This window comes from Gorilla gorilla, chromosome 13, assembly GCF_029281585.2.
Source record: "Gorilla gorilla gorilla isolate KB3781 chromosome 13, NHGRI_mGorGor1-v2.1_pri, whole genome shotgun sequence".
Lineage (NCBI taxonomy): Eukaryota > Metazoa > Chordata > Mammalia > Primates > Hominidae > Gorilla > Gorilla gorilla.
Window position 1 is genome coordinate 95,057,195 of NC_073237.2, and position 23,839 is coordinate 95,081,033.

The 23,839-nt window shown below is 43.9% G+C and overlaps 1 protein-coding gene across 8 annotated transcripts in view; it reads right to left on the minus strand.

The window, feature by feature from the left end:
* The window catches only part of ANKS6 (ankyrin repeat and sterile alpha motif domain containing 6), a 64,734-nt gene that overhangs the window by 7,759 nt on the left and 33,136 nt on the right, over window positions 1–23,839 (minus strand). For 4 of the 8 annotated variants that reach the window (XM_019033676.4, XM_031014558.3, XM_055350042.2 and 1 more), the window contains 3 exons: window positions 17,098–17,281; window positions 11,662–11,729; window positions 6,182–6,298 (listed from right to left, as the gene is read on the minus strand). In XM_019033676.4, the coding sequence (XP_018889221.4) occupies window positions 6,182–6,298; window positions 11,662–11,729; window positions 17,098–17,281 (369 nt within the window). Of the gene's footprint in view, window positions 1–6,181; window positions 6,299–6,682; window positions 6,718–11,661; window positions 11,730–17,097; window positions 17,285–23,839 lie in introns of all 8 variants that reach the window. The other 4 variants (XM_031014557.3, XM_055350041.2, XM_063696612.1 and 1 more) reach the window with 2 other exon arrangements.

The window sequence follows — 23,839 nt, forward strand, 5'->3', positions numbered from 1 at the left end:
ACAGTGGACTTTGGGGGACAGAGGGGGAAAGGATGGGAAGGGGGTGAGGGATAAAAGACTACATATAGGGGGCAGTGTATACTGCTTGGGTAATGGGTGCACTAAAATCTCACAAACCACCGCGAAAGAACTTACTCATGTAACTAAACACCACCTGTTCCCCAATAATCTATGGAAATAAAAAATTAAAAACAACAACAACAACAATGAACAGAAACTGGGCTGGGCATGTGGCATGCACCTGTAGTCCCAGCTACTTGGAGACTGAGGTGGGAGGATCGCTTGAGCCCAGGAGGTCAACTCCAGCCTGGGCAACAGAGCGAGACCCTGCCACAGTCTAGGTTCGGAGCCCATTTCTCCCATTTGCTAGCTGGGTCACCCTGAGCAAGATACTTAATCTCCCTGGGCCTTGGTTTCCTCATCTACAAAAGAGGGATGATAACAGTCCCTCAGGTGATGGCTGTGAGATGATTAGAAGGCCTCAGACACAAAGCTGTCCATTGCAGCACCATTTATACAAAGTTTGAAAATCTATATAACCAACAGGTAGGAATTTTTAAAAAATTAATTTTAGCACATTTCCCCAACAGACCCTGTGTGGGTAGCTGGAGGCAGACAGATCCTATCCTCAGAGGGCAGCAGTGGATTAAACATATTTTTAAAAATTAATAAATATGGTCAAAATGTAAAGTAAATTAAAAATGTATCATCTCTGGCAGATTGTTCTCTACTAAGAGTGAAAAGGGGGAAAAATCCACTGAATGAGCCCAGACTTCAAACTTTCTTTCATTTCATGGACTCCCCATAGCCCAGAGGGGCCCCTATCCAGACCCCCACACAGACACCTCTTGTGCTGATGAGGCCTCCTAGACTCGAGAGGACAGTAAGATTCTCCCTTCATCCCAACCAATCCAAACAATTTTAAATAAGCTGGGAAAATGCCCTCCAGATTCCATCAACACAATCCAAAGGCTGGAGGGTATGACAGAGCATTGGATGCCAAGTCAGAGGATCTGGAATCCCCACTCTACCACTGATTAGCGCCAGCATCCCAGGCCCGCCCGTTTTCCGCTAAGTATCTGTCAAATGGGGATGTTACCTGCCAGCGCTGCACTGAAGCTCACCCTGAGATAATGAATGGGGTGGCACTGTGCAAACTGCAGAGGGCTAAAATGTAAATGGAAGGGTTGACAGCAATTTTATTATTAAACACCATCTTAGCTTTAATTGCCTGAGAAATGAGGTCAGGGCAAGACAGGGTTCCGGCCCTCGCTGCCTGCTAACCTTAGGAGGGAGCTGTAGACGATTAAAACCATAATTGTTTCCTGCATCCACAACTGATTGAAGATGATAACGATAATTGCCCTTTAAAAACCCCTGAGTTTCAAAGGACCTGCCTGATAATTCTTAAAAGGAAAAAAAACAGCTATTAAATGTAGAAAAAAGGTTCACCTATCTAGCATCTCAAAAAATGCAAATTAAAACAAGGTACCTTTTTTTGCCTATCAAATTAATAAAGATTAAAAAACAAACTGATAGTAATACTGGCAAAGCTGCAGTGAAACGAATAACAAAGTCTCACACACTCACAGCTAGTGGAACTGTTCACTGGCTCTTTCTGGAAAGTTATTCAGATGTACATATACCTTGATTCTGACTCTTTGACTCAGTAATTCCACTTTCAGACATCTACTGTGAGGATTAGAAGGCCTTAGACACAAAGCTGTCCACTGCAGCACCATTTATACAAAGTTTGAAAATCTACATAACCAACAGGTAGGAATTTTTTAGAAATTAATTTTAGCACATCTATGCAAATTTATATGAAAAAGAATTCTTAATGACATGAATAGCTGCATATATTTCATATTAAAAAAAGCAGGATATAAAATTACGGACCCAAATTTATCTCAGTTATATTTTACGAAAATTTAAGGGTGTGGTGATGCATGCTTATAATCCAAGCTACTCAAGAGGCTGAGGTGGGAAGATCCTTTGAGGCCAGGAGTTTGAGGCCAGCCTGGGCAACACAGGAAGACCCCATCTCTTTAAAAAAGAAAAAACAAAAAAAAGGACACAAAACACTGCAGAGTAATCTGCCCAAAGGTGAACAATGTTGGCCTCTGAGTGATTGGACTGTGATTTCTTAAAAAAATTCTTTTCACCATTTTGGTACTGTGTAAATTTAATAAAATCAATATGCACTGCATTGACAATCACAAAAAAAAGGGCAACAAAAAGAAACAATGACTTAGGACCAACTAACTCCTCATTTCTGGTAAACCTCCAATATATAACTCATCCGAAACTAACAAACTAATGAGCAGACTCGAGCACACATTACAATTCCAATACTGGGGTGGGTTCATCTGGAAGTGACGTGGCTTGCAGGCTGAGGGTCCACAACGTTTTGCTAATATTACTATGCTTAGTAAGACTTGCTGATGTTATGAGCCAGGTTTTTAGTTAATACTCACTTAAAAAATTTTAGGCCAAAATGCTCAGTCTTATTGATTGTGTAAAAAAAGCATTTTATATCACACCCTGTTTTCATGTAAACATATGTAACTGAAACATTTTCTCCCTTCTATCTGCAAAAGCATGTTGCTATTTTCTATTCTATTTTCTAAAATGTGCTGCTCATGCCCCATTAAATGGATTCTAAAACCCACCAGCGTGCTGTGGACCACAGCTAGAAAGACACTGCGGGCAAGGAAAGCTGGGCCTCCCCGTCTCATGTGTCCTGGTCTGGGCTCTCTAATGTGTACAGAGCACTAGAGCCACAATGGGTACTCTCTCTTGGTTGGCCAAGCTTGCGTTGCAAAAGAAAAAGTATGAATGTTACAAAGAGAAGTTCATGCCCTATAGCAAAATCAAAGAGGCAGGAACCCTTGATGTCAAGGTCAGGCAAGTCCAGTCTAGAATAGCCAAGGCCCAGAGCATCTGAAGGCTGTAAGGGCAGTGAACCGACTCTTGGAAGCCACCTTTGGCCTGAGGAGCTCTTTGCACAGCTAAAAACCAGCACGCAGTTGCAGTGCTAACTTAAAATAATGCAGCAGAAGTTAAATCTGCTTTTGTACTATTACACTTCTCCTAAACATGCCTTTTCTCTATGACTCATGATGATACATGGTCCTCACTTCCAGAGGACTTTATCCGGTATTATTTACTCTTGAATAACAGGATCTTTCTCCAGGGAAGTGGTTCAGATCAGCTCCTTCCCCTTGCACCTATTACTGTGTGGAACTGCCTGACTTTGCAGGGTGGATGCTGCCTGTTGGAGGGACACAGGTGGGATTGAGTGGTGCCTTTGGCCTGGCATGTCACAGGCACCTGGGCCTCTTGGTTGTGAGCTGGTGAGCTGGGCCCCTAAGCAGCACCACTAACAGCTGTCCCTTCTGCTTCTCCTGATGGGGCCTGTTTAGTATAGGATGCAGACTGTCGCAGAAGAGGGAATGGGTGGGGGGGAGGGGGAGATGAATTTGAGAGGCAACTGAAAAAAGGCTCTAGTTTATATAAACTTTAAGAACAATGTCCTCCATCGGGATGGGCTCAAGATGTCACATCATTCACTCTGATGATGTCAGTTAAGTTTCCTAAGGTTTGCAAACTAGCCCAGTCTGTCTGCTTTTTGTGATCCTGGGCCAAGGAGGCCGTAGCCACAGAGGGCACAGGTGAGGTTCTGGAAGCATTAGCAGTTGCCATCTGGTGGCATCAGCTCCTGGCCTGTCCTCTCACTGGCCCTGCCTCCAGAACCTTTTCCGTCCTTCTTCCTTAACTGGCTTAAGCTTGGATTTTACTCACTCCATCCTCTCCTTGGCTCACACATCTGGCCTCTGGAGGCCAGGAGGAGAAAGGGTCCTCTAACGCCTAGGCCACAGCCCTCCCCCGCCCCACCATCACTCACCCACCTCCCCTCCCCAAAGCCCTTTCCCTTACTTGACTGAGTCACCCTTTACCACCCTGGGGGCCTTGCTCTGTCCCTTGGGCCTCCCCACATGTCATGTCTCTTGCTCTGCACTCCAGCCATTCCTTTAGTTCTTTAAACACACTGCACACCTCACTACAGGGCCTTTGCACGTGTGCTTCCCTCTGCCTGCTCCACACATTTCTACTACCCCTCTAACCAGTGGTTTCCACTCTTGCTTCAGGTCTCAGCTGCCTTGCCACTTCCTCACGGATGTCTTCTCAGCCCCGATTCTAAGCCAGCTCTCACAGCACCACCTGCCTCTCCTTTATGTGCTGTGGGTTAGCTACACTGAGGCAGTTGGAGCCCTTGGGTGAATTCCTCAACTTCTCTGAGCCTTGGTTTCCTCATCTACAGACTGAAACTGACTTCTGTGGCTTTCGTAAGGATTAAATGAATGACTATAATGTGTGACATGCTCAGAGCACAATGCTTGGCACAGAGTGATTCTGAATGGTCAATACCCGCATGGTGCCTGAGACATAAAGGCTCTTCTTCATGAATAAATCAATGCCCCAGTCTTTAGAGATTGTTTTGGTTGATTCGCCTTCTGTGAGCCACCCTCAGGCTTTAGTTTCCTGGATGATGCCCTTCCTGACAGCCGAGATCTGCCCGCCTCTGACAACCTCCATACCTGCCTTACCCCCCTGCCCTCCCCCTTGACATCTAATAGCAGAGCAGAAGCGGTGCTGGTCCGGAAGTCAGGCATCACTGCCCAACTCTGAGCCTGGGCTTCCCTATATGTAAAGTGAGGTGGTCCAGGCCCACGCAACAACCAAGAAATGTTTAGAATCCAGCCATTTACAGAGGAGAAGGAACTAGTAAAGACTGGAGGAAAACTACTTGGCCTTGGGATGCCCAAGGCAATGCTAAGGGCATCCCTTTGAAGGATCACCTTATAGCCTTCAGGCAGGTAATAAGAATGACGACAGTGACAACAAAAACCACCACCTCCAATCCTGGCAGGGCTGAGAGGAGCCGCCTCTGCACAGCACAGTGCTGCAGAGAGGTGAAGAGAAAGAGGCCAGGAGGCCTCGGTTTAGCGTATCCCTCCACTGCCCACCACCGCGTGACCTGGGCACCATGCTCCCCTCCCTAGACTGTGCACCCTCACCAGCCAGACAAGGTAAGTGTAAGGACATCGGCCTCCTTGGGCTGTCTACAGGACTGATGAGGAAACGTATGCAGTGATTTGTAGATGATAAAGTACTACGTAAATATTTATTTGCTGCTGGTGGTATGTGTCTGTTCAATATTTCTGTGCATAGTCCAGCAACATACAGAAACAACCATAAAAGTGGCCATGCTCTCTGATATCTCCACGTATCATGGAACACAGCCCAAGGAACAGCAACAAAAAAAGAAAAAAAAAGAAAGAGGAAAAAGGCAGAGATGTCCATTATGGCAATATTCATAATAGCAAAATTCCAGGCATGAGACTATTGTCCAACAAGTGGAAAGCTGTTAGGCCAAGTGTGAAAAAGCAGCAGGTAAACAGGTACTGCGCATTGTTGCTGGGAAAAAAAAAAAAGCCACCCTTTATTAAGAAAAAAAGCAGACAGCAAAGGAGTTCCAATAGCCCAATAGCAACTACAACGAAGCTTGCAAAGTGAGTGGTGATTTGTCTTTTTTATTTTTGTGGTTCTTTTTTGTTTTTGGTGTGTGTGTGCCTTTGGGTGGGCGCGGGGTGAGGGCACTGATATTTTTAGCTTTAAAGCTGATGAGAAATTTAACATGAGACAAAAATGTGGGAAGCCGACAATAGTGACTGACGGCTCTCTGTGTGCCAGGAGCTCTGCTGAGCATTTTAGTCCTTGACACAACACCATCATCCCCACCCTACAGACGGGGACAGTGAGGCTCAGAGAGGTGTTTGCCTCACCCCACACAGTGAATAAGTGAAGGAGCTGGGATTCAAACCCAGGTCAGTCTGATCCCAGGGCCTGTCTGAGCCAAAGGCTCGAAGGCTCTGCTTTCACAGTGCTCCCGAGGGCCACATCTAGCCCTGTGCATTGATTACCTGAGCGAAGATTTCAGCTCTATCTGGGGAGAAACCTTATGGGGGAAGTCCGATAAGGGAAAAGGCCATGCTGGGAGGCAGTGAGTGCTTGCTCACTGTCAGAGAGAGGAAGTAAGACCTTCCTAAGATCCCAGGACCCTGGTGAAGCTCTCAGATGTCTGAAATACGGAAATACAAGAAACGGAGAACAGTACCTTGCCTGCGTTCAGTTCAGAAATCGCTGCCAGAATCTGCTGCCTGGACCCATCTGTCTTAATTCCCAGCTCCTTCAAGTCACCGTCAGTCAGCGTGAGGAACGCTTCCATGTCCACCTGGGGAGAGAGAGGGGATTCGCCACCATCTGCTGGATGCCAGAGTTTCTTCCCAGTCACAACAGCAATCTCATGATTATGAGCTATGAGTGCTTATTAGTAGTAAACTGATGATGATTTACTACTTCTAAGTCCTGACTTTATGTTTAGAGTTTCGTTGAAAACATTTTTAAAAAATGAACTCTCCTCAGATCTGGCTCTTGGATTTTCTGAACAGATGCATTTTAGGAAGACCCTTAAAATGAGCCAAGTAAGAAAAATCTGGGATAGTCATCTGGGTGGCTAGAATAGGAGAAATCCAAGACCTGCTATTAGAAAGGTAACTGCAATGTTGCTGTACTTTTAACAATATCGGATACTGTACAAACGTATGGCAGTACTCACCTCATCTCCCTCACCACGCACGAGACAGAGACAGACTGTGGAAAGAGAGTGAGGAAATAAGCAGAAGCAATAAAGGAGAGAGGGCCATGGAGAAGGAGAGCAGAGCTCAGAATAAGGGCATCTCAAAACTGCAAGCCTTGGTTTCTATGGGTGAGATCCTAATGGCTCTGTCAACCCTGCCTGGCCCGCGGACAGGAAATCAGGCCCTCTGCTCCACTGGCTCCTGTTCCTCTTCGGCAAGGTGGAGGGAAGGTCAGAAGTGGCTCCAATGAAGCAAGCACACCCATCACCTTGCATGTCGGACAACAATGGCCTCTGGCATGGGGGTCCACACCTGGCAGGATCCAATCCAGGTCTACTGGGAAGCCAGTCTCACCGTCAGACCAGAGGAGGGCAGTTAGCAGTATGTGTGCAAAGCACCTTCTGAGGACTTCAGATAGACTGAGTCATTTAACCCTCATGACATTGGCGGGGTAGATCACTATCCCCACTTTGGAGACAGGGAAACTGAGACACAGAGAGCTTTTTTTTTTTTTAGCATTCAATGTAACATGGCCAGTAAGTGGCAGGGCCTGGCTTTGAACCCTGGCAGAGGGCTCCAGCATCCTCGCCGTTCTCCACAATGCCACATCACCCTTCAGCCGCAGATTCCCTGGCCTCCCTCATGGGCTTTTCCTGAGGGCAGTAGTCCCCTTGTTAACATGACTTGACCTTCCCTAGGCATTAAGGGATTGGGTCCCCAGTCCGGGCCCTTCCCCCTGGGGAGCTGCTATTGCAGACAATGCTACAGCTTCACAAATCAGACTCCAACAACAGCGCTTATCTGGGAGATGGGACAAAGAACTGGCTGCCCACACCCACGTCTTCAGCCAGAGCTAAGCAGGAGGAGGCTGTGCTGCCCTGGAGACAGATAGGGTGCCAATTCCCACTCACTGCCAGGGGACCTGGGCAGGTGCCTTACCTCAGTTTCCCCACCGAAAAATCACAAACAATCCCACCATATAAAGTACAGGGTGGATGCGGGATCTACAAAGAGTTTACAAACAGCTTTATGATCTACATTTACAAACTACCAGATACTATTACACTTTAGAGATATGCTACTGTCATTTAAAATAAAACTTGCATAACTTCTTGAAAATCCTTAGTCTTTCACTTTATAAGAAGGCTTTATTTTATATTCCCTCATACCTAACAAGATTAACATGTTTTTTCTTTAAAACATTTGATTTATGTAGGGATAGAGATTTTCTTTCTGAAATTTTCCCCGCCCCCACCTCTCCTTTTCTCTGTTAACAGTCATTTTACTTTTCTGGATTAAAAACAAACAAAAACCATCAGCCAGGTCTGAGTCACTGGGGAAGAGTCTGTTCCCTTAACCAGTCCTTAGCCCCCTCTGAGATGCAGGCACCCCCACCTCTCTGGCAACAGTAAGCTCCTGGCATCTCCTGGGTGTTTTATACAAGCTCACGGAGTGCTGAGGGGCTGAATGGATAGGTGATGCAGTCTGAATGGAAACCACCTGCCCCCTGCCCTGCTGGACACGAGTCTTTCCCCACCATCCCAACCCCTAGCAGGGACCCCACATCCAGCGTGGCACCATGGCCAGTCCTCAGCGATTCTGACATCCTCAGCACCTGCCCTCTTGGTGAGGGGCCCTCCACCTCCTAACTGGTCTTTCCCTCCCAGTTATTCTTCCCCTTCTGCCCTTCCAACCCCTGTCCACCTCCACACCAGAGGCTACAGACCTTCCAGCCTGCATCTACCTCAAGCCCATGATGTACAGAAGCAAGTCCACGTTGTCCAGGCCCTGACTGGTCAAGCTCCATTCCCTCCTCCTGATGGACTGGCCTTGGCCCAGTCCCAGCCAAGCCAGAGTACCACAGGCTCTCTCAATAAGTCCTGCTCCCTCTTCCCAGATGCCCTTCCAGGTCCGTTCCCCCCCTTTCTCCAAAGTTCAGCTTAGCTCTCAGCCCAGGTCTTCTCTGGCCCTCATTTCATAGACCCCCTTCTCTGGGCTCCAGAGTATTCTGGGCATCTGCATTTCCCAGCACCAGGCTCTGGCAGAGGGTCTGGCAGGGGCAGGGTCTCAAGTACTTAGTATGTGTTTGCTGACTGAATGAATGACGGCATCAATCAATCAATCTTCTGCCTCTCCATCTGCACTGACCTTCTCAATTCTGACCTCCGTCAACCCTGGGGGATGCCAAACCCTCAGGGCTTATTCTAGGTGGAGAGCACCAGAGACAGAATTCCTCTCCTACGACTACTTGTGAAGGGGTAGCAGGAATAAGGCAGAAATATCCCAGTATCCTTTCAATATTCATGCCCTATTTTTTTTAAGCAACAGAATCCCAATTTTTAGCTGGGCACATTTCCACACAGTTAAAACATATTTCTTAGTTTCTTTTGCAGTTAAGTATTGTCAGATGATAAACTTTTGGTAAATGAGATATAATAAAGACTGTGTGGGACTTTGGGGAAGTCTCTTTAAAAAGGAGGGAATGTGTCCTTTTGCAGTCTCCTTCCATCCTGCTGCCTGGAATGTGGATGTGATGGCTGGAGCTCCAGTAGCCATATTGGACTTTGAGGATACAAGCCACATACACTAGTGGGGGTGGAGCAGAGAGCTAGAAGGAGCCTAGATGACTCATCTCCAAACTTTCTGTGGGAAAAATCACCTTATTTTTTGTTTAAGGTACCATTATTTTGGTATTTTTCAATACACATAGTTAAATCCACCTTAATACAGGTAGAAAGATGAAAATTATTAGTCTGTCTTTAGCTTCAAAATGGCAAGATGAAAACATGAATTAACTTCATTCCTCTTCCATATTCTCACTGATAACTATAAGTGCATTATTAATGGGGAGAATTGTTTACTGTTGGAAACTAGGGAAAAGTGCTATCTACATGCCAGATACTTCCAGGAGTTTTTGCAAGGGACTGAGAAGTACCCCTGAAGCTGTGGTGACTGGGTCTGGTGGCAATCAGCAGGGTTAAAACCTCAGTCCTACTAAAGCCTCCAAGGAAAACACTGGGTTGTGGGTCCATATAGAGAGTGCACCCCTACAGTGTAACCAGCTCATATGTTGCCAGAGAGAAACTAAGTAAAAGGAAGAGACACTGAGCTTGGCCCCCAGCAAGCACAGCCACCTGTGTCAAGTAGAGACAAGGGCACTGCCTCAGCTAACCTCACACGAACCTAACACACAGAGAGGTCCTCAGCCAGTGGCTGCCAGCCCTCCCCATGGCACTGCCTCAGGCCCCAGCTCCCTCCCTGACCCCAGAGGCTGCAGAAACTTCTAGGTGGGTGAGTTACTAAAATTAGAGCAAATCTGCACAGCCTGCCTTCCTCTTCCCGTGAACATTCTTGAAGCTCTGTACGTCAGCTGAAACATACCCCCGTTCCCTACGCTGGACAACAACAACAACCTCTGAATGATGAAGGACAGGTGAACTCGCAGACATGCCAGGTCAGAAAAAGGTGAAAGGCCAATAAATCAGAACAAATGTCACCCTATGAGCCAGGGACACGATACTTCAAGAAGCAGAAGTGTACTTTGAGATGTGTTCTCTGTACACTCCAAGAAGGCATAAACATATCAGCAAAAGCAGGCAGCGATCAGCAATACAGAAAGATTTCTTGGAGAAAGTCACTGCTAAGGTTTAAAACACCAAGGAGGCAGGAATGGCAAACTGTATATGGTAGAAAAGCAAACAGGAGGAGGAAAGCTACTGCACCCTATTTGTTTCTTGAACTAAAATACAAGCTCCTCAACTGCATCTCAAGTCTGGTGGGGACAATGAGTGATTCTCATGATTGCTCTGCAATTGTGTCAGTTTTTACCTACTAAGCTGCTCACTGGAAATGTTCTAAACCAGTAATTATACCCTGGAGGCTGGTGGGCCTGTGGAGGAGTTTTACTTGGCTAAAGCAGTAAATTTTTTAACAGCTTACTGAGATATAATTCATCTACCATAAAATTCACCTATTTATACAATTCAATGATTTTTAGTATATTCACAGAGTTGTGTAACCATCACCACACACTTTTAGAACATTTTCATCACCCCCAAAAGAAACCGTGTATCCATTCTAGTCACTCCCTACTCTGCCCATTCTACCCGCCTACTCCTCCACCCAACTCTCTGGCAACCACGAATCTACTTTTTGTGTCTACAGATTTGCCTAGTCTGGACATTTCATATCAATGAAAGCACACCCTATGTGCCTTTTGTGACTGGTTTCTTCCACTTAGCAAGATGTGTTCAGGTTCATCCATGTTGCAGCATGTGCCAGTATTTCATTCTTTTCATGGCCAAATAACATTCCATGGCACAGGCATATTTTATTTATCCATTCATTAGTCGATGGACATTTGGGTCGTATCCACAGTTTGGCTTTCATGAATAATGCTGCTACAAGCATTTGTGTACAAGTTTCTGTGTGGACACATGTCTTCATTTCTCTTGGGAATATACCTAGGAGTAGGACTGCTGGGTCACACGGTAACTCTATGTTTAATATTTTGAGGAAGTGCCAAACTGCAGAACAGTATTCTTTTTTTAATGTGAATGTGAATGCTTTTAAACACATAGCAACTCTCTCAGACCACCACTGACCCTATATCCAGACACATAACACAGGTTCCTTAGGGTTTACTATTAGCTCACGTTAAGCCTATAAGTCTGCCCGTCAATCACACACAACAAAAAAATGTTTTCAGGACAGGAAGAAACTTTTCTAGAGAGAGCAGTGCTCAAAATTACAAAATTCTATCATAACAAAGCAAGCCATAAGTCCCCAGGATTTCACAATAACAAACTGAACTAATCCCGCTGAGCACGAATTCTATTTCCTCAACTGTCTCAGTGCAAGAGATCAATCTAGGCTTGCAAAATGAAAACCTACACATTTAGACAAATTTTTCTTTCACAGTAAGATTTAAATTGACATTAAAAAAGAGCATTCTTACCTCTTGTTCCTCAAAAATGGGCTGATATTTCTCAAGTGATAATTTCTTAAGGATTCCAGTCAGTTCATCTTCAAGACGGAAAGGTGAAAAAAAAAAAAACAACACATTTTAGAATTCGGTAAAGTGCTCTTCAAACCTTTATAAAGTAGTGGTAATCTTATTTCAAATGAAATTCTATAAGAAACACCAACACAGAAAGCTGATCTCAGCTGGACTCCTGCAGATGAGGCTGGAGGTGGGTCCTGAGCTACCTGCACCCGCTTCCCCTCAAGGCAGGCCCTCAGCAATCAACAAAACTCCACGTCAGGCTGCGAAGACACAGAGAGTCTGGGCCAGGACTGACTGATTCCCTCCAGACTGCGACCCTCAAGTTCTGAAGTTCCAGCTGCCAGAACTAAAACTCTGCCTTTTGTGCGAGAAAGCACCATAAATGCCAATGCCTGCAGTAAATGCCAATGCCAGCAAGTCCTTAGCTAGTGTGAGAAAGAACTTAAGAAAGAAGATGGTGGGCTTCAGACCAGAGCCAGGGTTTGGCTCAAGTGTGCAGAGGCTGTGGCCTTCCTGAAGGAAAAAGGCATCTATGTGGAACAGCAGAGCCACAAGGGCACAAGAAGATGATTTGGGGTGTCAGAACAGGGAGAATAAAGAAAAGGAGACAAAACCAGCACCTGAGGGGCTTGGAGAAATATTCACTCACACATTCAATAGGGATTTGCCAAACTAGGAACTGGGGACTCAATAGATACCAAAACAGACAATAAGAAGGCTGACAGAGGCCGGGCAGGTGGTGCATGCCTATAATCCCAGGGCCTTGGGAGGCCAAGGATGAAGGATCACTTGAGGCCAAAAGTTCAAAACCAGGCCTGGCACTATAACGAGATTTCATCTCTACAAAAAATGTAGAAGTAATTAGCCAGGTGGTGTGATGTGTGTGCCTGTAGTCCCAGCAACTCGGGAGGCTGAAGCAAGAGGATCACTTGTGCCCTGGAGTTTGAGGCCACAGTGAGCTGCAATTATGCCACTACACCATTGTACTCCAGCCTGGGCTACAAAGCAAGACCCTGTCTCAAACAAACAAACAAACAAACAAACAAACAAACAAACAAAGGCTGATAGGCAAGACAGCAAGGAAGAAGAGAGCAGCATCAAGGTAAATGACAGCATTTCCAGTTTTACAAACGCTGTTTTACAGAAGATGGTCACGGAAAGACTCTCCTATAAGGTGATCTATGAGCAGTAAATGAAGGAGTGAGCTATGCAGATATCTGGAGTAAGAGCATTAGGCAGCATCCAGACAGGGAAGAGCAGGTGTAAAGGTTGTGAGGCAGTGGATGCAGCTTAAAGAAGTGATTAGGAGGCTTAGGTTCCTTCTTTTCTTAACTCATTCATTCAACCAACCTTCCTTCCCTCCTTTCCTCCTTCCCTCCCTCCCTCCTTCCCTCCTTCCCTCCCTCTTTCCCTTCCTTTCTTCCTTCCAGCAGTGACCACCACTGTGCCCAATGGACACTAGGTAGCAAGGATGAAGAGGTCCCTGTCATGAAGCTCAGTGTGGCTGGGAGGATAGGATGAGGAGGGTGAAAGCTAATACACAGTGCCATCAGCCAGCCTGTACATGGATGACCCACTTGCTCTTTACAACACCAATGAGGTAGATCCTATTACTGTCCCCATTTACAGATGAGAAACTGAGGCACAGAAAGGCTTGATACCACATCTTGGGTGAGGTCATCCTGCTAGTCTGTGGCAAAGCAGGGACTCAAGCCCAGTGGTCTAGCTACCAGGCCTGTGCTAGGCGCCCACTCTCCACTTTTCTCATGGGTGGTGCATGCTATGGTGAAGAGCAAGAACAGGGGGATGTGGGGACAGAGAGAACAGCTGACCCAGCCCAAGGTACTAGGGAAAGCTTCACAGTAGAGAGGCTACTGAGCGAGGATGTATGAGACAAATCAAATCCCAATCCACACATAATCTGTTGTATTTCATGACACCAAACCTTTGCTCCTGCTGTTCCCTACACATGCAGCCTCGGTCCACGGTGGTGTGCTGGTAAATGTTTAACAACTGGTTCTCGGGGGGAAGATGTATGCATGTATATAGGCACATAAATCTATTGCAGATTTACTGATATAAAGGATTTATAGCACACAATTTACAAATAATAAAAAATACAATATTCTTTCTTATAAATTCCATATAGCCAATTGATTCTCACCAAATGCTTTCATTTGTTTTTGCCCTACTCTTGTACCCACAGCCAAGGAGTATGGTTCCAACATGAACACTGGCTGAGAGTTTTGTTTACATGAACAAGAAACATAAAAAAGAAACAACAAAGACTTACGTCGGAACCTCAGGTGAGCAACTTGGCTGAATCAGATAATGGTTTTCAAATACTGGAAGAGTATTTTCTCAATTTTTTGTGCTATTCACAAGATAACGGTTACAGATACAATATACTTTTAAGTTTAATCCTCATTGTTAACATTTTCCCATCACTGCCTAGATTACATGTAGACAATATCTATAAGACAACAAATCAAGCCCCGGATTGCTTGAGATCAGGGAGGTTGAGGCTGCAGTGAGCTGTGATCACACCACTGTACCCCAGCCTGGGTGACAGAGTAAGACCCTATCTCAAAAAAAAAAAAGCAAGCCCTCATTGATGGCGTTTGCCAATTTCCATGGTGTAAATACCCCCATCATAGCCAATTTCAACCTACCAATCTAATGCCCCTGAAAGTGAAGCTGAGCAGAGATGCGCAGTAGGAACACATCATTATGGGATATTCACACTGCAGGTATGAGATATACACAACCTCAAGAGCACAGATAATAAAATATACAAAAATGAGTAAAAAATACATTTTAAGTACAATATACTGTTATATTTCTATAATTCAGTTAATTCTAAGTTCATGTAATTTGTAAATAATGGTTGTGTTTAACAACCAGCTTGGGCATGTCCTACAAATTGAACAGTCAGCTCTGGCACCCCACTGCCCATCTCTTCCCAGCGTCGTGGTCCAGCTGGAGTGCCCGCTCGCCAGGGGAGCCTACCATGGCACATGGTGCTTTGCTGATAACAGGTATGACCTCACCTTGTGTTACACTCTAATGTCATTATGTTGAATGTGTCTGTATCCCTGTGAGTTCCCCTGGGTGCATAGGTTAGGGCATCCAGGAGACTGCCCAAGAAAATTTCCTGGAACAAATGTGAGGCTGAGAAGGTGATGCTGTCACCAGCCTTGCTGCTTCAACAGGTGGAGTCCAGAGAGGAGGAATGCAGATGGAGACATGAGGCAGGGAAAAGCTCACATGTGTCCTTGACTGGGACCAAATATTTCCCAGAAGAATATCATAAAAATAGCTCTTTGGGGGCCGGGCGCGGTGGCTCACACCTGTAATCCAAGCACTTTGGGAGGCCGAGGTGGGCGGATCATGAGGTCAGGAGATCGAGACCATCCTGGCTAACACGGTGAAACCCCGTCTCTACTAAAAATACAAAATAATTAGCCAGGCGTGGTGGCGGGCACCTGAGGTCCCAGCTACTCGGCAGGCTGAGGCAGGAGAATGGTGTGAACCCGGGAGGCGGAGCTTGCAGTGAGCCAAGATCGCGCCACTGCACTCCAGCATGGGTGACAGAGCAAGACTCCGTCTCAAAAAAAAAAAAACTCTTTGGGGATGGATTGCAGCCCCTGGCCTATAACAATCATATACCCACAGGACAAAGGGCTCGCTGCCTCAGGACCCAGGAACTCTCAACAGGAAAACTAAGCTTTCTGAACCAGAGAAATTATTCCACAAAGAAAGTGCTATTGGCCCTCTTCTTTTTTCATCCCAATTAGGACTTTGCAAACCATTTTTAGTAATGAACAAGAGGGAAAGAGAGTGGGTACAAACAGTCCATACAGACATCCACTGTCTCCACTCTTGTTTGGAAAACGATGGGGCACAAATACCTAATTGAATCTCTAGGGGCTTCAATTCCTGAAAACCTCAGAGGTGGGAGAATTCAAGAGTGTGGAACTCAAGACTCCACATAGAAAATATAGTTGGGGAGGAATGAGTTTGCTGGTGAATCTCTGAGGCCTTGATAAATGATCACACTGGATATCACAAAACAATAAAAGCAGCCCCCAAATAAGGAGGATACCAGTGGCAGCATGCATTTATCAACTTAGTACAGACTAGAGCCTGTGCAAGTGATTCCAACTTATCTTGCTCAGCAGAACCTGCTCAGCACCCTACTCCTCAGCAGCTGCAGCGAACTGCCCGCAAACGCATTTGTGAGGGCCACGAACACAATCAGATTTTCCTCCCTGCTGATTTATACTCCTCGATTTGCACCTGCCTGGACCCCAGGTCTCACCAAAGCTCCCTCCCTCTTTCCCCCCTCCCAGCTCCTACGGGCCTCTAGAGGGCAGTTTAAAAGGATGGGATTCCTTTCTTCATCTGCCTTTATCTTTCTTGGGGCCTGACTGCAAAGCCTCTGCTCCTGCCCTACCACCCACTCCATCTTCCCTCATCATTCCCGCATGGGGGCTGCAGAGGCTGTAATTCACAAGGCAGGTTCCAAGGCTCTCCTGGCTGCAGCAGACATCAACTGCTTTTGCTTGCCCTCACCCATCCCCCTTCTCCTGGAAACAGTATTTCCAAATTTTCCTTTGAGGAACTATTTCTCTCCCACTTCCAATACACAAATGTCAGTAGGTTGGACCCCAACTCCGCTCCAAAGCAGACAACTGACCGAAGGGGCATGGCCAATCACCACATTCCACCCCTGTGGACACAGAGATAGTCAAGGGTGGGCAACTGACCTAGGTCATTATAAATACAGCCAAGCCAATGGCCTTTACACTTGGGATTTTGCTGGACCTACTGAGAAAGTAGCACTCGTTCTGCTGGAGTTGAAAAATTGGCGGGAAGACAAAAGTATGCCTGAAGCTGCTTGCCACCACTTGGAGAGAGCCTACCTGAGACCTCGAAACACTCCCAAAGCACCTGGATTCAGGCATGGTTGAAGCACACCCTAGACACTCCCATCATATGAGCCAATGAAATGTCAGGTTTCATTTTTTTCCCTTGAACCACTGTGAGTGGAGTTTCTCTCACTCGCAACTGAAAGAATTCTGACGGGTACAGGGTCCAGGGAAAGTAAGTTCATGTTGGAGAAGCATTTCCATGGGTGTATGTTTGTGCATGTAAACAAAAATCACCTATACTCAAAAACTCTTTGAGGGAGCTTACCATACCTTTAGCATAGTGAAGACAAAAATACAAGGTACAATCAGAGAAGAGGAGGGACGTGTTTGTCGTAAATCTTCTTAAAACCTGACCTAGGATGGTTATAGCAATTAAGGTCACCTTGCAGTTCCTTGCTGCCAGGTCATCATGGTGAGAGGAATAGGTGGGGTTTCAGGCCCTCAGGGGACTCACCCTCATCTGTGATGGTGCCACTGCTGGAGCCCCCACTGCTCTTGGACTGCCGATGGGATGACGAGGAAGACACTGAGGACTCTGCAGTGTGCCCTTTGGGTGAGGGGGAGGGCGTGAGGGTTGGAGAGGTGCTCTTGGAGGTAGTGGAAGTTCCAGATGGAGGCCTTTTGCTGGTCTCCAATTTCTGCTGAACAGAGTAAGACAAATACATGAGCCATCACTTGTAGGGTAGAAATGATGAAAACAAGACACCCACAACAGGGAACATGGGTGGTATTTGATTCAACATGATGTTTAACCAAGACTATGAAATCTACTTTTAAAAACATGGAAAGCAGAAACATCGTTATCAGAACAATTAGAGGAAAATGCAACCCTGGAGCAGAGACAGGATAAGATCAAACAGCTGCATACTATGTATGAGTCAGGAACCACCCCGCTCCCCACCCTGCCCCGCCCCCCCCATCCCAGTCCTGCCCTCCAGCTACTTGCATTGTGGCTTTGGCCAAGCACCCCCCGAGCTCTCTGGGCCTCAGTTAACCAGCTGTAAAATGAAAGTCTGGCTTAGGGAGGCACAAAATCTCTTTCTGCTCTTGATGCTCCTTCATCTACACCAGTTACTTCTAAGCTTTTCACCAAAGAACACGTATTCTTCCCTTTTTCTCATTGGTTAGCTTTAAAACAAAGGCTTTTTACATTAAAATAATTCTAGACGTATAGAAGAGCTGCACAGAGAGAACAGAGTTCCCATATACCCCTCACACAGCTTCCTGATATTAATATCTACATCGTCACAGTATAATGATCAAAACTAACAAGCTGACATTGACACAACACTATTAACTAAACTACAGACTTCACTCTGCTTCCCTGGCTGTTTCGCTTATGTCCTTATGCTGGTCCAAGATCTGATCCAGGAACCCACCCTGCATGGAGCTGTGCTGTATCTCTGTAGGCTCTTCTGACCTGTGACAGCACTGTCTTTCCTTGTCTTTCATGACCCTGACACTTTGGAAATCTTGGCCAGGTATTTTGAGGAATACACATCATTTTGGGATTATCTTAAGTTTTCCCGTAATTAGATGTGCTTGTGAATGTAGGGGGCAATGAAGTGATATGCCCATTCAGTGCATCGTTATGCAGAGAGGACACAGTATCTGATTACTGGTGATGGTAACCTTCATCACTTACATGAGGGGATGTCTGCTGGGTTTCTCCATTATAAAGTCACTATTTTTCTTTTTAATATTATTTGGGCTGGGCATGGTGGCTCATGCCTGTAATCCCAGCACTTTGGGAGGCTGAGGCAGGTGGATCACAAGGTCAAGAGTTCAAGAGCAGCCTAGCCAATATGGTGAAACCCCATCTCTACTAAAAAATACAAAAATTAGCCAAGTGTGGTGGTGGGTGCCTGTAGTCCTAGCTACTTGGGAGGCTGAGGCAGGAGAATCACTTGAACCCGGGAGGCGGAGGTTGCAGTGAGCCGAGATCGCACCACTGCACTCCAGCCTGGGTGACAAAGCGAGACTCTGTCTCAAAAAAATAAATAAATAAATAAATATACAAAATAAAATATCATTTGGGAGAAGTTTTTTGGGTAAATATTTATTAAGGTTCTGCCCATTAATTTTGCATTCATTGGTGAGTCTCACTGAGGCAAGTGTTACAGTGGTGTTCCCATGGTGATTTTCTATTGCCCTCCTTCCTTCCACATTTATTATCTGTAATACTTCTATAAGGAAGAGTTGTTCTTTCTCTCCTATTTATTTGCTCAATCATTTATTCCTATCAGTACAGGCTCATGGGTATTTTTTAAGCTCTGGGCCATAATCCAATATTACTGTTATTTTGTAGCTCATTATTACAGCTTTGGCCATTGTGAGATCTTTCGGGTTGGCTCCTGTATCCTTTTGACATGTGCCATCTTTTTTTTTTTTTATCTTTCTTTTTAAAAGTATTTGCCTACTTTCTGACACCACAAAATATTCTAAGCTCATCTTATGTTTCTGCTGACCCAGTACTAGAATAAAACACTTCTCCAAAGCTTTCCAAGGTCCCTTTTATTAGAGAATGGTATTTAGAAACCAAAATCTGGGCACTAGGTTGCTCACTGGTACTGGGATGTCACTGCTTCTAGGTCCTCAAAGTGGACAGAGCAAAGACATATATACACTAACCAATGTATACACACATAGCCGTATCTACTTTTATATCTACTAACTCTGTGTGTGTGCAACTCTCTGTGTATTTAAAAGCATGCACTCATACTGATTCATACCGATACCTCTGACTTCAATCCAACATCCACAGAGTTTGTTCTAGCATTTTTCCTTTGATTCTGTCTCTGACAGTAAAAACCTTGCTACTTATTTATTCAATCCTGGTATGTATGTTAAGTGTACATGTATGTACACAAAAAAATTTTTAGCCCATATCCTGGTAAGGATAACAGAATTGTTAGCCCATATCCTGGTAAGAAAAAAATATCAACTAGAGTACAGTACTTGTATACAGTACTTTTTGTCTTTAGCCTAATATCCACTCAACATATGATTTTCTCCTCCACCTCCTACAATGTGGTTAGGTCATTCATTTGAATACACTTAGATCTTCTGTCATAGTTTGCATTCTATCTTTGGTTCCTGGTTGATTTTGTTTTTTTTTAATTTGCATACAGTTAAAAATAGCTCTGTTGTACACAATTCCATGGGATCTGACAAACACATAGTGTTATGTATCCACCAAGAGGGTACCACACAGAAGAGTTCCATCATCCTCTGAATGTCCTTAAGTGGTCCTTTTCTAGCTAATCCCTCCTCCTAATCCCAAGCCATAAAAACAGCGCTGTATGTTCCATCCTGTGACTAGAGACGAAAAAATAAACTATTTTTCCTCTATTCTTACCCCACAACAATCAACACAGAATGTGTCTGTAACCAAAGGTATGGAGCTTTCTTTCCCTACACACCAATCAATTAATCAGTTCTGCAGTGGACACCAGCTGAGTATCCTCCAATTCAAGTCTGACATGATCTATCCAAACACAGCATCAAATCCCACAGGTTGAGGGCTCAGTCCCAGGAGACTGCCCCCACTTCAGATGCCAATTGAAAGCCCCAGATTGTTTTACCTGTGCTTTTGACTGGCTATAGATCAGAGTTCCCACAACTCTCTCCTTGGGTTTGATTAATTGGCTAGTGGCTCACAGAATTCAGGGAAACACTTACTTACATTTACAGGTTTATATGGATTATTATTCAGCCATAAAAAGGATGCAATCCTGTCATTCAAAGCAACATGGATGGAACTGGAGGACATTATGTTAAGTGAAATAAGCCAAGAATGGAAAGTGAAACACTGCATACTCTAACTCATATGTGGAAGCTTAAAAAGATGATCAATGTAAGTAAAAAGTAGAACAGAGGATACTAGAAGGTGGGAAGGGAGGGACAGGCAGAGATTTGTTAAAAGGATACAAAACTATAGCTAGATAGGAGGAATAAGTTCTAGTGCTCTATACCACTGTAGGATGACTACAGTTAACAATAATTTATAGTTTCAAAAAGCTAGAAGGAGGATATTGAATCTTCCCAACACAAAGAAATAATAAATGTCTGATATGATGGATATATAATTACCCAGATCTGATCACTATACATGTATCTAAACATCACTATGTACCCCCTAAATATGTACAATTATTATGTGTCAATGAAAAAAAATAAAAATTTAAAGATATTACCATGCATAGGGCAAGGCACGGAGGAAGGGGCAAGGAGCTCCCACGCTCCTCCTGGGCATACTACCCTCCAGGAGTCTCCAGGTGTTCAGCTGTTTGGCTCTCTGAACCCAGTCCTTTTCAGATTTTCATGAAAGCCTCATTATGGTGGCACAATTAATTAAATCATTGGCCACTGATTATCAACTAAACCTTCAAACCCTCTCCCTCTCCCCAGAGGTTATGGGGTAGAGTGAAAGGCTCAACCCTCTAATCCTACCCTCTGATCCTGCCCTGGTCTTTGCTGTGACTGGTTGCCATCCTGGAGCTACTTAGGGGCTGCCAGCCATCAGTCAATTCATTAGCACACAAAATGACATCACTTTGGAGATTCTAAGGATTTAGGAATTGTATGACAGGAAACTGGATGAAGACCAAATATACATTTCACTGTTATCACATATCCCTACAGTGTTGCTGTTGCCAGAATCTCATATAAACGGAATCACACAATTTGTAGATTTTTGGGTCTGTCTTCTTTCACTCAGCATGATGCCTTTAGGATTCATTCAAGCAATCGCATGTATCAATAGTGTGTCCCTTTTTGATGCTGTGTTGTGTTCTATTATTGCATGAATGTACTACAATTAATTTATCTATTCACCTGTTGAAGAACATTTGGGATGTTTCCAGTTTGGGGTGATTATTTTTTAAAACTAATATAAAGGTTCACAGATTTTTGCGTGAAGAGAAATTTTTTAAAAATCCACCTAGTAGTCAGTTAGCTGGGTCATATCATAAGTGAATGTTTAGTTTTATAAGAAACTGCCTATCTTTTTCAAGGTGGCTGTACCATTTTGCATTCCTATTAGCAATGAATGGGAGTTCCAGTAGTTCCACATTTGTCACCAGCAACTGTACCTTTTTAAATCTTAGCCAGTCTAACAGGTATATAGCTCTATCTTAATTATGGTTTTAATTTGCATTATCCTAGTACCTAATGGTTAAACATCTTTTCATATGCTTATTTGCCATCTTTATATTTTCTTTGATGAAGAATCTGTTCAAATATTTTGCCCATTTTTACATTTATGTTTTATTGTTGAATTGAGGGTTATTTATTTAGTCTGGAAAAAAAGACTTGATTCTTTACAGAGATAGGACCTCACTCTGTAGCCCAGGCTGGAATGCAGTGGCAACATCATAGCTCGCTGCAGCCTTGAACTCTAGGGCTTAAGCAATATTCCCATCTCAGCCTCCCGAGTAGTTGGGACCACAGATATGAGCCACTGCACCTGGTTCCTGGATAAAAAACTTCTTCCAGATCTATGATTTGAAAATATTCTCTCCTAGTCTGTGGCATGACTTTTCATTTTCTTAATGGTATCTTTTGCAAGGCAAAAGATTTGAGTTCTGATTAAGTCCAAATTTGCCAGTTTTTTCTTTTATGTATCATGCTTTTGGCACTGTGAGATACACGTGGAGGTTCCTTTTCTTGCAATATGGACATCCAATTGTTCCAGCACTCTTCATTGAAAAGACTACCCTTTCTCCACTGAATTGCCTTTGTACCTTTAAAAAAAGAATTTATTTGGCTTGTCTTGTGCGGGTCTATTTTTGGGCTCTCTCTTTTGTTCCACTGATCTATTTGTCTGCCCTTTTGCTAATACCACACTGGAGCTTTATGGTAAGTCTTGAAATTAGGCAGTGTGAGCCTGCCAACTTTATTCTTTTTATATGACTATTATAATTTTTTGTACCTCAATATAAAATTTATAATCAGTTTCTAGATCTCTACAAAAAGAGCTTGCTGGGATTTTGACTGGGATTACATTTAATCTGTAGATCAAATTGCAGAGAATTGGTATCTTCATAATCGCAAGCCTTCCAACTCTTCATTTATTTAAGCTTCTTTATCAGTGTTTTGTAGTTTTTGACCTTTTGATTCCAAACATATTAGATTTATACCTAAGTATTATATTATATACCATATAATACATTTTCACATAACTTCAATTTCATACATGTTAAATGTATTATATTTTTAAAATTTCAAATTAAAAACATTCTAAATGTCCTAATGCTAAATGTTTATTACTACAGTAGAGAAATACAGCTGACTTCTGGATATTGACCTATACTGTATCCTGAGACTTTGCTGGACTCACTTATTCATCCTAAGAGCTTTTGTGTAGATTCTTTGGAGTTTTCTATGTGGACAGTCATGTCATCTAAGAACAGAGATAGTTTTGTTTCTTCCTTTCCCATCTGTATGCCTTTTATTTTTCTTGCCTTATTGTACTAGCCATAGTACTTGGTACAAAGTTGACAGTTGGAGGTAAGAGACAACATCCTTGTTCCCAGTCTTAGGGTGAAAACAATCCTTAACCATCAAGTATAATCCTGGCTATATGTGTTTTATGTCAGATTCAGGAGGTTTCCCTCAATTCCTAGTTTGTTGAGAGTTTTAATGATGAATGGATTTTAAATTTTGTTAAGTGCTTTTTCTGCATATTCTTTAGTCTGTTCATATGGTGAAGGCTAATGATTGATTTTATAATGGTGAACCAGATTTGCCTTCCTGGGATGAACCCCACTTGGTCAGAAGGTATTATACTTTTTATTTAATCATGGGATTAGATGTGCTCATATTTTGTGAAGGATTTTTATATTTATATTCATGAGGGCTACTGGTCTGTCATTTTTCTTTTCATGTTAGTCACAAAAATGCATCCTTGTTCCCAATCTTAGGAGAAAAGAAAATCTTAGGGATTTTCTATAATAATATAATAACATAGGGGTCAATTCTCCAAGACATGCAATCCTAAATGTGTACACAGCTCGTGAGGCAAAAACCAACAGAACTGAAAGGAGAAATAGACCAAACTGCAGTTATAGTTGGACACTTTAAAACTCCTCTCTCAGTTATTAGTAGAACAAGTAGAGAGAAAATCAGTAAGAATATAGAAGACATGAACAACAGTAACAACCAACTAGACTTAATTATACATTTATGGACATTTA